Source organism: Scyliorhinus canicula, chromosome 14 (assembly GCF_902713615.1).
Source record: "Scyliorhinus canicula chromosome 14, sScyCan1.1, whole genome shotgun sequence".
NCBI lineage: Eukaryota > Metazoa > Chordata > Chondrichthyes > Carcharhiniformes > Scyliorhinidae > Scyliorhinus > Scyliorhinus canicula.
This window is the reverse complement of record NC_052159.1, coordinates 21,533,419-21,547,663: the sequence shown is the minus strand read 5'-3', so window position 1 is coordinate 21,547,663 and position 14,245 is coordinate 21,533,419. Positions and strand designations below refer to the sequence as shown.

The 14,245-nt window shown below is 46.9% G+C and overlaps 1 protein-coding gene across 1 annotated transcript in view; it reads right to left on the bottom strand.

Annotated features, from left to right (window-relative positions):
• Nucleotides 1–14,245, bottom strand: part of LOC119977746 — a 52,874-nt gene that overhangs the window by 31,434 nt on the left and 7,195 nt on the right. The window contains exon 2 of the mRNA XM_038818951.1: nucleotides 2,698–3,069. Coding sequence (XP_038674879.1) covers nucleotides 2,698–3,069 — 372 coding nt within the window. The remainder of the gene's footprint in view (nucleotides 1–2,697; nucleotides 3,070–14,245) is intronic.

The following is a 14,245-nucleotide window of genomic DNA, read 5'->3' as shown; positions in this document are numbered from 1 at the left end:
AAAGATCATTAGTGAATCGGATGTTTTTTTACAATAATTAATGATAGTTTCATGTTCGCCATTATTGATGAATTTTATTCCATATTTATTAACTGAATTTAAATTTCACATTCCCTAAAATGATGGAATTTGAACCTGGAATTTGAAAGCAATAGCATGGACTTCTGGACTACAACCCGAGTGACATTAACACCACTATCTCCCCACAAATAAATGCCAACATTTTATGTCCAAGTTCACACTTGAAGAATGGCACATGAGCATACGAAAATAAATGTGGGAAAAGGTCAACAGGCCCATCAATGCCCAATCCATTCACTGAAATGTACAATCTGATGCAACACACTCCTGAACAATCAATACCGCTAATTGCTGGAGGAGACGAGCAAGCAGAGAACGCAAATTGTGATTAATTTGGGGGGAAACACTCAGAACATTCTTTTGAATATTTGGCAAGCTCAAGAAAGCCATGATTATGCTTCAATTTCTCCGACAGTGACTCTGGGGTGGGTAATATTCATTTACTTTTATTCAGTTATGGGATGTGGGCTTTGCTGGCTAGACCAGCACTTATTGCCATCCCTAATTGCCCTTGAGAAGCTGGTGGTGAGCTGTCTTCTTAAACTGTTGCAACTCATGTGGTGTTGTTACACCCACAGTGCTGTTGGGGAGGACATTCCAGGATTGTGACCCAGTGTCAGTGAAGAAATGGTGAAATATTTCAAAGTCAGGGTGGTGACTGCCAGATGAGCATTTATTGCCCAAGGTGGTGGTGGTGTTTCCAGGTGTCTGCTGCTTTTGTCCTTCTCGTTGGTAGTGGCCATGGATTTGGAAAATGCGACACGAGTTTTGCACATGGGGTTTATGGTGTCATCTAGATGGATTGGTACCTTCCTTTTTTTGCATTAAGCTCCTGAGTTTTCCTCAATTATATTACAGTAATTTTATTTGTTCAATCAGTCTCCTTCCAGTGGAATTTTCATGTGCCCTTTAATTGCTTTTTATTGAGATGTGACTACTGTAAAACCAAAACATGAAATGCTGAAGCCTATTCAACACAGCAATAAAGTGTATCATATTCTCATAAAAATATGAAAAGCACGTACTGTCTCCACTCATTGCACTGGTCCCTGTTAGGAATGGGATAAAAGACATTCCAATTACATGTCAAATTGATGTTAAGTATCCAATAATTGACACTGATCTGTAAAGGAGTTGCAGGTGGCACTTGTGGTGTGTGGTGATAGCGTTTTATTTAGAGTATGTTCAAGGAAAATAAAGGTGTTTGGGAAAGGAGCAGAACTCTTGACCCTTTACCCAACAGCAGCCAGAAGCTAACGGTCCACAAGATGTTAAATAACTCAATAAGGACATTGATAAGCTGCTTTTTTGAAGCATACCTGAGTATATTTTTGTCTTTCCTTCTCGATCAGATACCCAATCCTATTTATCAGTTTCTTTGCCTTGCTTTGCACATCTTCCCAGGCACTTCTTTGTTTGTTGCCAAGAGCTGTACGTAGCACTCAAGGTGGAAGAGATCTGGGCTTTATTGGAAGCTATATACTTCTTGGTGTAGTGTGTGCTCTATCCCTCAACAGATCGCTAATGATGAGTCCCAGAGTTTGTGTTCACAATAGGTTTTACCTGGGGACACCACCACCTGAGTTTCTCCTCCAAGTCACACACGATCCTGATTTGGAAATATATCGCGGTTCCTTCACTGTTGCTCAGTCAAAATCCTGAAACTCCCACCCTAGCAGCACCGTGGGTGTACCTACACCTGAGGGAGTGCAGCGATGGCAACTCACCACCACCTTCTCAAGTGCAGCTAAGGATGGACAATAAAGGCTCACCTGGCCAGTGACACCCACATCCCTTAAATGAATTTTAAGAAAGGTTTCATTTATATAACATCCTCAATTGTATGACTCCACTTTTCCACATTAAACAGCATCTTCCATTTTTTTGGCCCAGTCTTCTGACTGGCTAGGATTTATCTGCCACTGATCTGCATATTTTGTAATTAGGACCTTCAGAATTCTTATTGTGAGCAGCAAACTCAGATATACCAGCTGTACCAGCTACCAGCTATACCAGCTACTAGGGTAGGCGTGGTGACACAGTGGTTAGCACTGCTGTCTCACAGCGCCAGGGACCCAGATTCAATTTTGGCCTCGGGTGACTGTCTGTGTGGAGTTTCCACGTTCTCCCCCTGTCTGCGTGGGTTTTCTCCAGGTGCTCCAGTATCCCCCCCCCCCCCAGTCCAAAGATGTGCAGGTTAGGTGGATTGGCCATGATTAATTGTCCTTAGTGTCCAAAGAAGTGTAAGTTAGGCGGGATATGGGGATAGAGCGGTGGAGTGAGCCTAGGTAGGGAGCTCTTTCAGAAGGGTGGTGTAGAGACGATGGCCAAATGGCCTCCTTCTACACTGTACGGATTCCATGGATTCCCTTTCCCCAAAATCTTGAATGTACACACAAAACAACAAATAACCCCAGCCTCAAATTCTACAGTGCCTTGGTAGCCACCCCTTTCCATGTAGATACAAGCTTAACAATTACCCATTGCATTCTGTGACTCAGCCATTTAGATTAAAGTCCCTCAACTCGCGCATAAAGATTGGCCACCTGGGCCAGATTTATGGAGGCTTTTGGCATTGACGGAAATGTACTCTAGCCAGAATTATTGGTCACGCACCTGTTTTCACCATTAGCCTAATTTTCTTCTCTTCAGATAGGTAGTCATGGGTGCAGATGAACTCGCCTGAATCAGATATCTTTAAGCCCCGTAGCGTGATTGAATAATCACCCTTCTTTATTTTTGATCGGTAAACAAGCACACGCCCTTTGAACTCCTCTTCAAATACTGCTCGCCCATCAGGATAGATGTCCACAACCTTGCCACCATTGAGACTGCTGCATTCTGGATATTGTGCTGTCCAGTACCAGCTCACAGGACGGTCATATGGAAGTTGCCCTGTGATCAAGCAGCTTAGTGAAGCAATATTTCCAACAGTCACTGACACCTCCTCCTCAGCTCCACCAGTCAGTTCAACGAAGGCGAGCAGAGCTAAAATAGAAACACATAATTTCAGTATCAATCGCACTTTGAAATTAATTAGATTCGGTTTAGATTTCACGTGTACCGAGGTACAGTGATAGGTATTGTTCTGCATCCAGTCTAGGCAGATCTACTATACACCAAAAATATAGGACATATGCTAAATATACAATGTAAATACATAGACATGGACATCGGATTAAAGCATACGGAGTGTAGTGCTACAACAGTAGAGAAGATGTGTGGAGAGATCAGTTCAGTCCATAAGAGGACCATTCAGGAGTCTGGCAACAGCGGATAAGAAGCTATTTTGGAATCTGTTAATGCGTGTTCTCAAATTTTTGTATCTTCTGCTGAATGGAAGAGGTTGGGAGAGAGAATACCCCAGGTGCAGCACGGTGGTGCAGTGGTTAGGACTGCTGCCTCACGACGCCGAGGACCCGGTTTCGACCCTGGGTCACTGTCCGTGTGCAGTTTGCAGATTCACCACATGCTTGCGTGGGTCTTACCCCCACAACACTTTGATGTGCAGGGTAGGTGGATTGGCCACTCTAAATTGCTCATTAATTGGAAAACAAAATTGGGTACTCTAAATTCATTAAAAAAAAGATGGGAGGCGTCTTTGATTGTGCTGCCCACTTTCCTGAGGTAGCGGGAGATATAGACAGCAATGGATGGGAGGCGGGTTTGCGTGATGGACTGGGCAGTGTTCGCGACTTTCCGTAGTTTCTTATGGTCTTGGGCTGAGCAGTTGCCGTACCCGGCTGTGATGCAGCCAGATAGGATGCTTTCTATGGTGCAATTGTAAAAATAGGTCAGAGCCACTGTGGCTCCTTTTACCACGAACCACCGAAATTTACCTTTTAAATCAATAAATCCATGTGAATAGCTAAGGTAGATGGCATAGAATACCACCAATGTTGAAAAGAGTAGAAGAGGAGATAAAGGACGTGATTCTCTGGCCCCATTGCGCTCTCGCCCATGCGAAACGAGGCCGGTGAATAACGGGAGAGGCTGAAAACAAGATCCACGCCAGGCGCCAAACAGTTTGCGATGCAATCAGGATTGCGCCATAGCATGGTGAGAAACCAATTGTCACCACTTAAACCCTATTTCAATACAATTAACAAGAACCACCCCGTATCCAAGGGCCTCTCGTTATTCAGCGGCCTCTCCAGCAGGTGGCCACGCTGGCACCGATTAGTACGCCTTTTGAAAAATGTGAACCTGGCGGAAAGCCTTCTGCAGGGAGTCAAGGAGGTGATAACCATCTTTGATCACATGCAAAGAGCCCGTGGAGCTGGGCTTGCGGCCCCTGTGCTCGGGGATGGGGGACCCTCGGTTGGTGGGAGGGTTACCGTCCGGAGAGATGGGCCTCCAAGAGAGGAGGTGAGATGGAGGGGGAGGTGCTAGAAGGGCAACAGCATGGCAGCAGCATGCTAACCCCAGGATTGTGTATACCCTTTCCAGGGAAAACCTTGCCCCTGCCTGTCTGCCCCACTGACCACCCACAATCCCCAGAGACTGCCAAAGCATCTAGCCATGCGGCCGAAGGCTATTGCTGATAGGGAATTGACAATCGTGGTTAAGTGAGCACTTCAACAACCCAAGTGGATTCCCATGGGTGGGCGGGCCATGTGGCATGTGGAAGTCATTGCCTAGCGTCCCAATCACACCTTGATGCCTGGACACTGTGCCTGAACACTGCAGGAGGCAACACCACTCACGCAACATCCAAACACTCATGGGATGGGAAGCACCACGACAAGTCCACTGCTGGAGGGTGGGTGATTGCTTTGCGGAGGGGGAGGTGCCTGGAGAGATAGGTCAAGGGTTTGGAGGTCAGCCCGCATTGTGGAAGTAAGTGACAGAGGCATCATACTGCTTGTGCTCAAGTGTTTTCAATGTGTCGCAGGTGTTATACAGTTCCCCACTCCCAATGGTGCCGCCCAACTCTCCCCACCACCCCGTCACCCACCCTCCTCACCTCTTACCTACTCCCCCCCCCCCCCCCCTCCCCCGGTGCCCTCAGTGATCCTTGATTGTCTTGGCCCGCCTAGATCTACCACTACGTCTAGGTGCGTCTTGGATGCATATCTGAGATAGAGGTAGCCAGATGCTTACCTCGTCCATGGCCTTCGATGCCCCTGGTTGGCCACTAGGAGCTCTGGGGCGGAGGGCCTCGATGCCTTGTTGTCAGCGCATGCACAGCCGTGCCGCCCTGTCCCGTGTTCTGGCATCGAGACGCGGCCTCATCCGAGGGGTGGAACTGGGGGAGCTGGTGGGCACTGTCACCACTTCATGGGACAGGTCCTGGTTGGCACCCAGCACCTCCTCCTCCCAGCCGGTGCCCACCTTGGGACGGAGGGACAGCTGGCTCAAGCCCCAGCTGCCCTTGCATCATCTGGATTTGCCAGCTCCCCAATGTCTGCAGCAAGGAGTCGACGCCCATGGCGATGCTTCTCAGTGATTGGGCAATGCTCTGCAGTGACTCAGCAATGGCCACCTGCGACTGGAACAAGCAGCACAGCACCTCGGCCATTCCCATCTGAGAGTAGGACATGTCCCGCAGCGCCCCATCAAGGTCAGCCTGGTACTGGGTAACATTCCCCAGTGTGTCAGACATTCTGCCAAGGTCCTCAGCCATGGCCATCACTAACTATGTGACGTTTTGGACACCTTCACTCATGGTGCTGATGCCGTGCACCAGGCTCTTCACTGAGGTCGTCAACCTAGCAGTGTTGGCCTGGGTGCCACGCATTGCCGGCAACATCTCCTGTGCCCATAGCATCTGGGGCTCCTCCAATCGGCTATGGACCTGCTGGAATGCCACTGGCATCTCCCTCTGAATGTCTTGACTGCACGATAATGTCTCCATCAGCTCCGGGTAACCCTGTGCCGGAGGCTCAGCACAGGCTGGAACCCAGCTGGGTCCAGGGATCCAGTAGACCTCCGAATTCTGTCTCGCCTGGGGGTTCCTGTCTCCACCTGATGTGCATCAGCAGCAGTGTGGTGCTTACCAGATTGTGCCCCAGAAGCCTGACAAAGGTTTCCCACCGAGGTGCGTGCACCTGCGCTGGTGGAGGGTGGGGATGACAACTGCGATGCTGCGGTCGTGTCTTCCTTGGAGCTCTCCTCCGAGGTGTTCTCATAGGAGGCTGCAGAGGGGCCCACCAGGGATGGGCCGGTGCCGTCAGCTGGAGGACCTGCGGGAGAATAGACATGTGGCTTGTGGGAGGGATGTGTCAGCTGTGCAAGAGCTGTTTAAGTGCTGCTCGACCTTGTTAGCCTGGGGCTGGCGAGCGCTGTCCCGGCAAATTGGCTGGCGAGCCTTCATTTGCAGCGAGAAGCCAATGGGGCCTCGTTAAGTGGACCAATTAACGTTGAATAGCATTGCCGGCCTCGCTGAGCCGAGAGCCGGGAAGCTTGCGGCCTTTCCCGCTCCCTACCACACTTCGAAATCTTTCTGGAGAATCACACTCAGAGTAAATGAAGAAATGGTAATTCAATGATATTAAATCTTGGGTTCAAAGTGTCTGAGGAATGTAATAGGAAGAGAACCAAGAGGGAAGAAAGGTACCCTGCAATTCGAAGTACAAAGAACAAGTCAGTGTAAGGGACTGTGAAATGAGACATGATTTCAATATAGCAGGGATTCAGGGAGGAGGAACTGTGTGTCGAATGGAATAAGTGAAGTTTACGAGGAATAAGAAAGATGTAATAGTGAATAACTGTAGCCGAATGAGATTAACTGGATCACCTGTACTGTCATCCGAGTACCAAGCAGGGATTAAATTTGTAACTTTCCTTCACTCTCAGGCTTGTTTCTACACAAATGGGAGACTAGTCAGAACTATAACGTTTGCTATATTGGTAGCAAACTGTTCATTTAAAAAATTTATGTCTGCCCACAACAGATCACTGTGAGTCTCAGATTTTGTGTTAGCAGCAGGTTTGTACTTATATAGCACTTTTAACAATAAAAATATCCCCCGGCACTTCACACATCAGCACAATGAAAATGGACGCCTACCCAAGAACAGAGAGTTTGGGAAGATGGATGATGTACCATCAATTGAACGCAAGACGAGTTGCTGAACAAAAGTATGGCTTTAATCTACTAGATGTTAGCCCTGCGGTCGATTACAGGAGAAGGACGACCGCCAGGAGTACTGGGTATTTATACCCCGCCCTGGAGGCGGGGTTAACTCAGCCTCTCAACCAATCGGGGAGCCGTCACATGACTAGTCTCAACCAACCGGTTGAGAGGCACATGACCGACCAGGGCCAATGGTAAGCCGGTGTTCTGCACCAATGGCAGACAGCTATGCTAATCATACCACCACAATGGACAAAAGCTAAGTTGAAATGTTGGGTTTTGGAGAGATTTTGAAGGTAGAGAAAGCTGCGGAAAAGTTCAGAATGGAAATTCCCAAGTGTGTAGGGACGAGGGACGAGAAGATATTTCTGGAGATGCACTGGTGGAAATGGAACCTTGCAAGGGGATCCTGTCGATAGATTTTGCTTTAGTTAATATTCTACTGAGACAGCAGAGGGCAGTGCAGTTAGCTTTAGACGTCTGCATTGAGGATTATAGAAAATGAACCAGCGTTCCCATTCCATTTTCTACTCAATGATCTTTGTTAGAAAATGCATATTTTGGGGCTTCAGGTGAAGACAGTTGGGGGATATGCTCTGGTGGTTCCCCCCAAACAAGTGACTTGCTGAATAAACCAGCCATAAAACCAGATAGAGATAGAGATAGAGAAATACAGCACAGAACAGGCCCTTCGGCCCACGATGTTGCGCTGAACTTTTGTCCTAGGTTAATCATAGAATTTTGGACAATTTGTCATGGCCAATCCACCCAACCTGCACATCTTTGGACTGTGGGAGGAAACCGGAGTACCCGGAGGAAACCCACGCAGTCACGGGGAGGATGTGCAGACTCCACACAGACAGTGACCCAAGTCGAAATCGAACTTGGGACCCTGGAGCTGTGAAGCAATTTTGCTATCCACAATGCTACCGTGCTGCCCTTAAGAAGTTAACCTACACTCCCTTATTCTACCCTAATCCAAGTACCTATCCAATAGCCGCTTGAAGGTCCATAAATTTTCCGACTCAACTACTACCACAGGCAGTGCATTCCATGCCCCCACTACTCTCTGGGTAAAGAATCTACCTCTGACATCCCCTCTATATCTTCCACCATTTATCTTAAATTTATGTCCCCTTGTAATGGTGTGTTCCACCCGGGGAAAAAGTCTCTGACTGTCTACTCTATCTATTCCCCTGATCATCTTATAAACCTCTATCAAGTCGCCCCTCATCCTTCTCCGTTCTAATGAGAAAAGGCCTAGCACCCTCAATCTTTCCTCGTATGACCTACTCTCCATTCCAGGCAACATCCTGGTAAATCTTCTTTGCACCTTTTCCAAAGCTTCCACATCCTTCCTAAAATGAGGTGACCAGAACTGCACACAGTACTCCAAATGTGGCCTGACCAAGATGAAAGTTGTTACGCATTTGCTTGAAAAGTATTTACATGCAAGGAAATCGACTTATTTGAAAACAGTCTGACAAAAACAAACCTGAAAGGGAAGTTATTAATAAATTCTCATGATCCTATTTCTGCATTTCTGAAGTCTGTTTGGAAGCTGAAGTTCAGCACTGCTCCATCTCCAGTTGTTAACTGTTGCCCTCTGTACCTAAACATTAGTAGTTCCTGGATTACAAATAACAAAACTGAACTGGGGGATGGATGATATTTCTTGACTAATCTTTCTTTCTATGCAGCTTTACCATTTTGTCACACAACACAGAAGAACTTGTATTCAATTGTAACTACAATGAGTTTACTTAAGCCTTCAGCTGGTTACATTACATATTGAAACAACTGAACAATGTAACTGAGTTCTTGTATAATCTGGGTTCCAGATCAATACGTTGAGCTTTGATGAAGAGCTGTGTATTTATTATTTTATGAAATGACAGCATCTGCCATGGCTCAGGTGGTAGTACCCTTGCTCCTGAGTTCAGGCGGTTATGGGTACAAGTCCCAGTTCAGGACTTGTAGTGATTGTCCCTTTAAGGGCAACACAGCAGAGTAAAGGTCACATGACTTAGGCTGGAGACATGTAGGGACCTAGAGACAGCCATGCGGGTGCTGTATAATTTTTCTTATTAACAAATACTTTTGTGTTTCTAATGAAGTTTGTGAAAGTGCTTCATTACATCTGGCGACGAGGATAAGATTATCATGATAATAAAAGAAAATTACTTCAGATGCTGAAATCTGAAACAAAAACAGAAAATACTGAACAATCACAGCAGGTCTGGCAGCATCTGTGGAGGGAGAAAGGAGCAAAAGTTTCGAGTCTGGATGACTCTTTGTCAAAGAACTACCTCTGGCCCGACACCTGTGAGTATCCAGTTTTAATTGAATGCTGAGAAAAAAAACTCATCAACCCATCTCTCTTTGGGTGAGTAATGTAGAATCAGAAAAATTACAAGTTGGTCAGTGTATTAAAGAAACTGAAAGACAGCCAGCAGAGTTAAAGGTTTGAAGGGGGAATCAGAGTACAGGGTACAGAGTAAAACGAGACAATGGTGAATAAGCTGAACCTCATAAAAAAGCAACTAGAAAATAAGAGCAAGCCCAGTGAAGAATTGAATCGGGAGAATAAGAGCTCGAAGAAGGGAAGTTTGACGATGAGAAATTAACTGAAGAGGTAAAAACATTAAAATTGACTGCAGTGTGGAGTTTGCACATTCTTCCCGTGTCTACGTGGGTTTCACCCGCACAACCCCAAATAATATGCTGGGTAAATGGATTGGTCACGCTAAATTGCCATTTAATTAGAGAAACAAATTGGGTACTCTAATTTTTTTTAAAGTTGCCTGCAAAATCAGCGATTCAGACAGATAAAGAAACTAAAATTACGTGCCAGAACAAAATTATTCAAATGGCCACACTAATAGAAAAGCACAAGAACTAATATGATAAAATGGTAGATAAAAAAGATGCTGAATTGAAATGATGGAAAGAGAAGATACTTTATCACACAACTTTAATACCAAAATCAGACCATTCCCTCACACATGACAGCCAGCTTCCATACAGCAAGATTCCATGAATAGCCAATGAATGACTGTTTGTGGATAATCTTCAGAAGACCACACTACTTAAAATGTACCTATTGGAAGGTAAGACACTGCAGCAGATGGTCGTGACTAATCTAGTGGGTTTGATTGATACTTTTCCTTGCGCGTTGGTGAGAGTGCAACAGTGCTTGGCACAGTGTTACCAAATACATAGAATGTACAGTGTAGAAACATGATGTGGCTATGCCGGCGTTGGACTGGGGTGAGCACAGTAAGAAGTCTTACAACACTAGGTTAAAGTCCAACAGCTTTGTTTCAAATCACTAGCTTTCGGAGCACTGCTCCTTCCTCAGGTGAATGAAGAGGTAGGTTCCAGAAACATATATATAGACAAAGTCAAAGATGCAAGACGATACTTTCAATGTGAGCATTTGCAGGGAATTAAGTCTTTACAGATCCTGAGAGAGTGGTAATCCCAGGTTAAAGAGGTGTGAATTGTCTCAAACCAGGACAGTTGTTAGGATTTTGCAAACCCTGGCCAGATGGCGGGGGGGGGATGTAATGCGACATGAAACCAATGTCCCGGTTGAGGCCGTACTCATGTGTGCGGAACTTGGCTATAAATACCTGTTCGGCGATTCTGTGTTGTCGCGCATCCTGAAGGCTGCCTTGGAGAACGCTTACCAGAGAACAGACGCTAAATGCCCTTGACTGCTGAAGTGTTCCCCGACTGGAAGGGAACATTCCTGCCTGGCGATTGTCACGCGATGTCCATTCATCCATTGTTGCAGCGTCTGCATGGTCTCACCAATGTACCACGCTTCGGGACATCCTTTCCTGCAGCATATGAGGTAGACAGATTTGGCCGAGTCGCATGAGTATGTACCGCGTACCTTGTGGGTGGTGTTCACACGTGTAATGGTGGTACCCCATGTTGATGATCTGGCATGTCTCGCAGAGATTGCCATGGCAGGGTTATATTGCGTCGTGGTCGCTGTTCTTAAGGCTGGGTAATTTGCTGCAAACAATGGTTTGTTTGAGGTTGCGCAGTTGTTTGAAGGCAGGTAGTGGGGGTGTGGGGATGACCTTGGCAAAATGTTCGTCTTCATCGATGACATGTTTAATGTGTTGGGTACTCTAGATCTGTGGAGTCTGCGTTTACCTCAGCAGTAACACATACAGGCTACCAACACTTGAAATAGTACAACACTATTTTATTAAGCTAGAAACTGTTGAACATACTTTCACTGTGGGTCGACACTGTGTTAGATTAAACTAAAGACCTATGCCTATCCTTTTTTTAAATAAATTTAGATTATCCAATTATTACAATTAAGGGGGCAATTTAGTCTGGCCAATCCACCTACACTGCACATTTTTGGATTGTGGGGCAAAACCCACGCAGACACGGGGAGAATGTGCAAACTCCACACGGACAGTGACCCAGAGCCAGGATCGAACCTGGGACCTCAGCGCCGTGAGGCGGTTGTGCTAACCACTAGGCCACCGTGCTGCCCGACCTATGCCTATCCTAACCAGTCTATACTCTCATCACATGGTGAAGATCTGTGCTACAAGCTGTGAGCTCTGTCCTTCTTAGAGGCTGCATCCCGAATGAGCGGGAAAACTGTTGCCCTCTGTCTTTATAGTGAGTGTGCTCTAACTGGTGATTGGCTGCGGTGTTGTGTGTGTTTATTGGTCTTGCTGTGTGTCAATCAGTGTGTGTCTGCACCATGATATACTGGTGTGTATAATTTGACAATGTTGAAGGCTGCGAAGAAGATGTCGTAGTATCTCCGCTCTGGGGAAATAATGGACGAGAAAGGGTACTCTGTCGGTTGTGTCCTGGGTTTGTCTTCTGTGGAGATCGGTGCAGTTTTTTGCTGTGGCTTGTTGGAACTGTCAATCAATGAGTCGAGCGCCATATGCTGTTCGTACGAGGGCACCTTTCAACTTCTGTAGATGTCTGTTAGCGCTCCTCCTTGTCCAAGCAGATCCTGTGTATATGGAGGGCTTGTCCATAGGGAATGGCTTCTTTAATGTGTTTCGGGTGGGAGCTGGAGAAGTGGAGCTTCGTGAGGTTATCCATGGGCTTGCGGTAAAGCAAAGTGCTGAGGTGACCGTCCTTGATGGAGATGAGTGTGTCCAAGAATGCAGCCGATTTTGGAGAGTAGTCCATGGTGAGTCTGATGGTGTGATGGAACTTGTTGATGTCATTGTGTAGTCATTTCAGTGATTCTTTGCCGTGGGTCCAAAGGAAAAAATTGGTATCGATATATCTGGTGTATAACGTCGGTTGAAGGTCCTGTGCGGTGAGAAGGTCTTATTCAAACTTGTGCATGAAGATGTTGGCATATTAAGGTGCCAATTTGGTCCCCATGGCTGTTCCGCGTGTCTGGATGAAGAACTGGTTGTCGTAGGTGAAGACGTTGTGATCTAGAAAGAAGCGGATGAGTTGCAGAATTGCGACTGGAGATTGGCAGTTGTCGGTGTTGAGTACTGAGGCTGTTGCAGCAATGCCGTCGTCATGCGGGATGCTGACGTAGAGTGCCGAGACATCCATTGTGACGAAGAATGTTCCTGGTTCAACTGGTCCATGGGTGCTGAGTTTCTGTAAGAAGTCCATTGTGTCGCGGAGAAAACAATACAGGGAAATCTATTGTCAATTTGTCAGACTACAACCTTCAACCAGACAAAATCAAAGTCCTCAGCAGAGGTCTCAATTTATGCACCACCACCAAAATGGACTCCATCAGTCTCGCAGCAGACACGGAGGAATTCATCAAGTGAATGAGGCTCCAGGAGATCTTCCACAGACCACAAGAGGCCGACAGTGAACCCAATGAGAGAACTAATGAACCGGAACAGCAGACCGAGAGGTCTGCGGTACGACAACCAAAGAGGAAAGAGTCGAATTGGACCCCTCAGGAAGGCCGCTGCCCTCGACTCGACATGTATGCTCAGGCCATCAGGAGTCGCATCAATGCCAGATTCATCAGTCACATTCACAAGACAGCCCCGAACGTCACCCAAGCACAACGCAACGCCATCCGCGCTCTCAAGACCAACCACAACATCGTCATCAATCCAGCAGACAACAGAGGGGCCATCGTCATACTGAACAGAACGGACTACTGCAAAGACGTGTACCAACAACTCAACAGCAGGAACACTACAGTTACCTGCAGATCCAACCAAGGAACACACCCGCCAACTCAACAGACTGATCAAGACCTTGGATCCAGACTTTCAGAGCACCCTACGTGCTCTCATCCCACGGGCTCCCCGCGTTGGAGATCTCTACTGCCTCCCAAAAATACATAAGGACAACACACCAGGCTGTCCTATCATATCAGGCAATGGGACCCTGCATGAGAACCTCTCTGGCTACATCGAGGGCATCTTGAAACCCATCGTACAAGGTACACCCAGCTTCTGTCGCGACACGACAGACTTCTTACAGAAACTCAGCACCCATGGACCAGTTGAACCAGGAACATTCCTCGTCACAATGGACGTCTCGGCACTCTACACCAGCATCCCCCATGACGACGGAATTGCTGCACCAGCCTCAGTCCTCAACACTGACAACTGCCAATCTCCAGACGCAATTCTGCAACTCATCCGCTTCATTCTGGATCACAACGTCTTCACCTTCGACAACAAGTTCTTCATCCAGACGCATGGAACAGCATGGGGATCAAATTCGCACCTCAATATGTCAACATCTTCATGCACAAGTTTGAACAAGACCTCCTCACCGCACAGGACCTTCAACCGACGTTATACACCAGGTACATCGATGACAATTTTTCCTTTGGACCATGGCGAAGAATCACTGAAATGACTACACGATGATATCAATAAGTTCCATCCCACAATCAGATTCTTCATGGACCAGTCTCCAAAATCGGTTGCATTCTTGGTCACACTCATCTCCATCAAGGACGGTCACCTCATCACTTTTCTTTACCGCAAGCCCACGGATAACCTCACAATGCTCCACTTCTCCAGCTTCCACCCGAAACACATTAAAGAAGCCATTCCCTATGGACAAGCCCTCCGTATACACAGGATC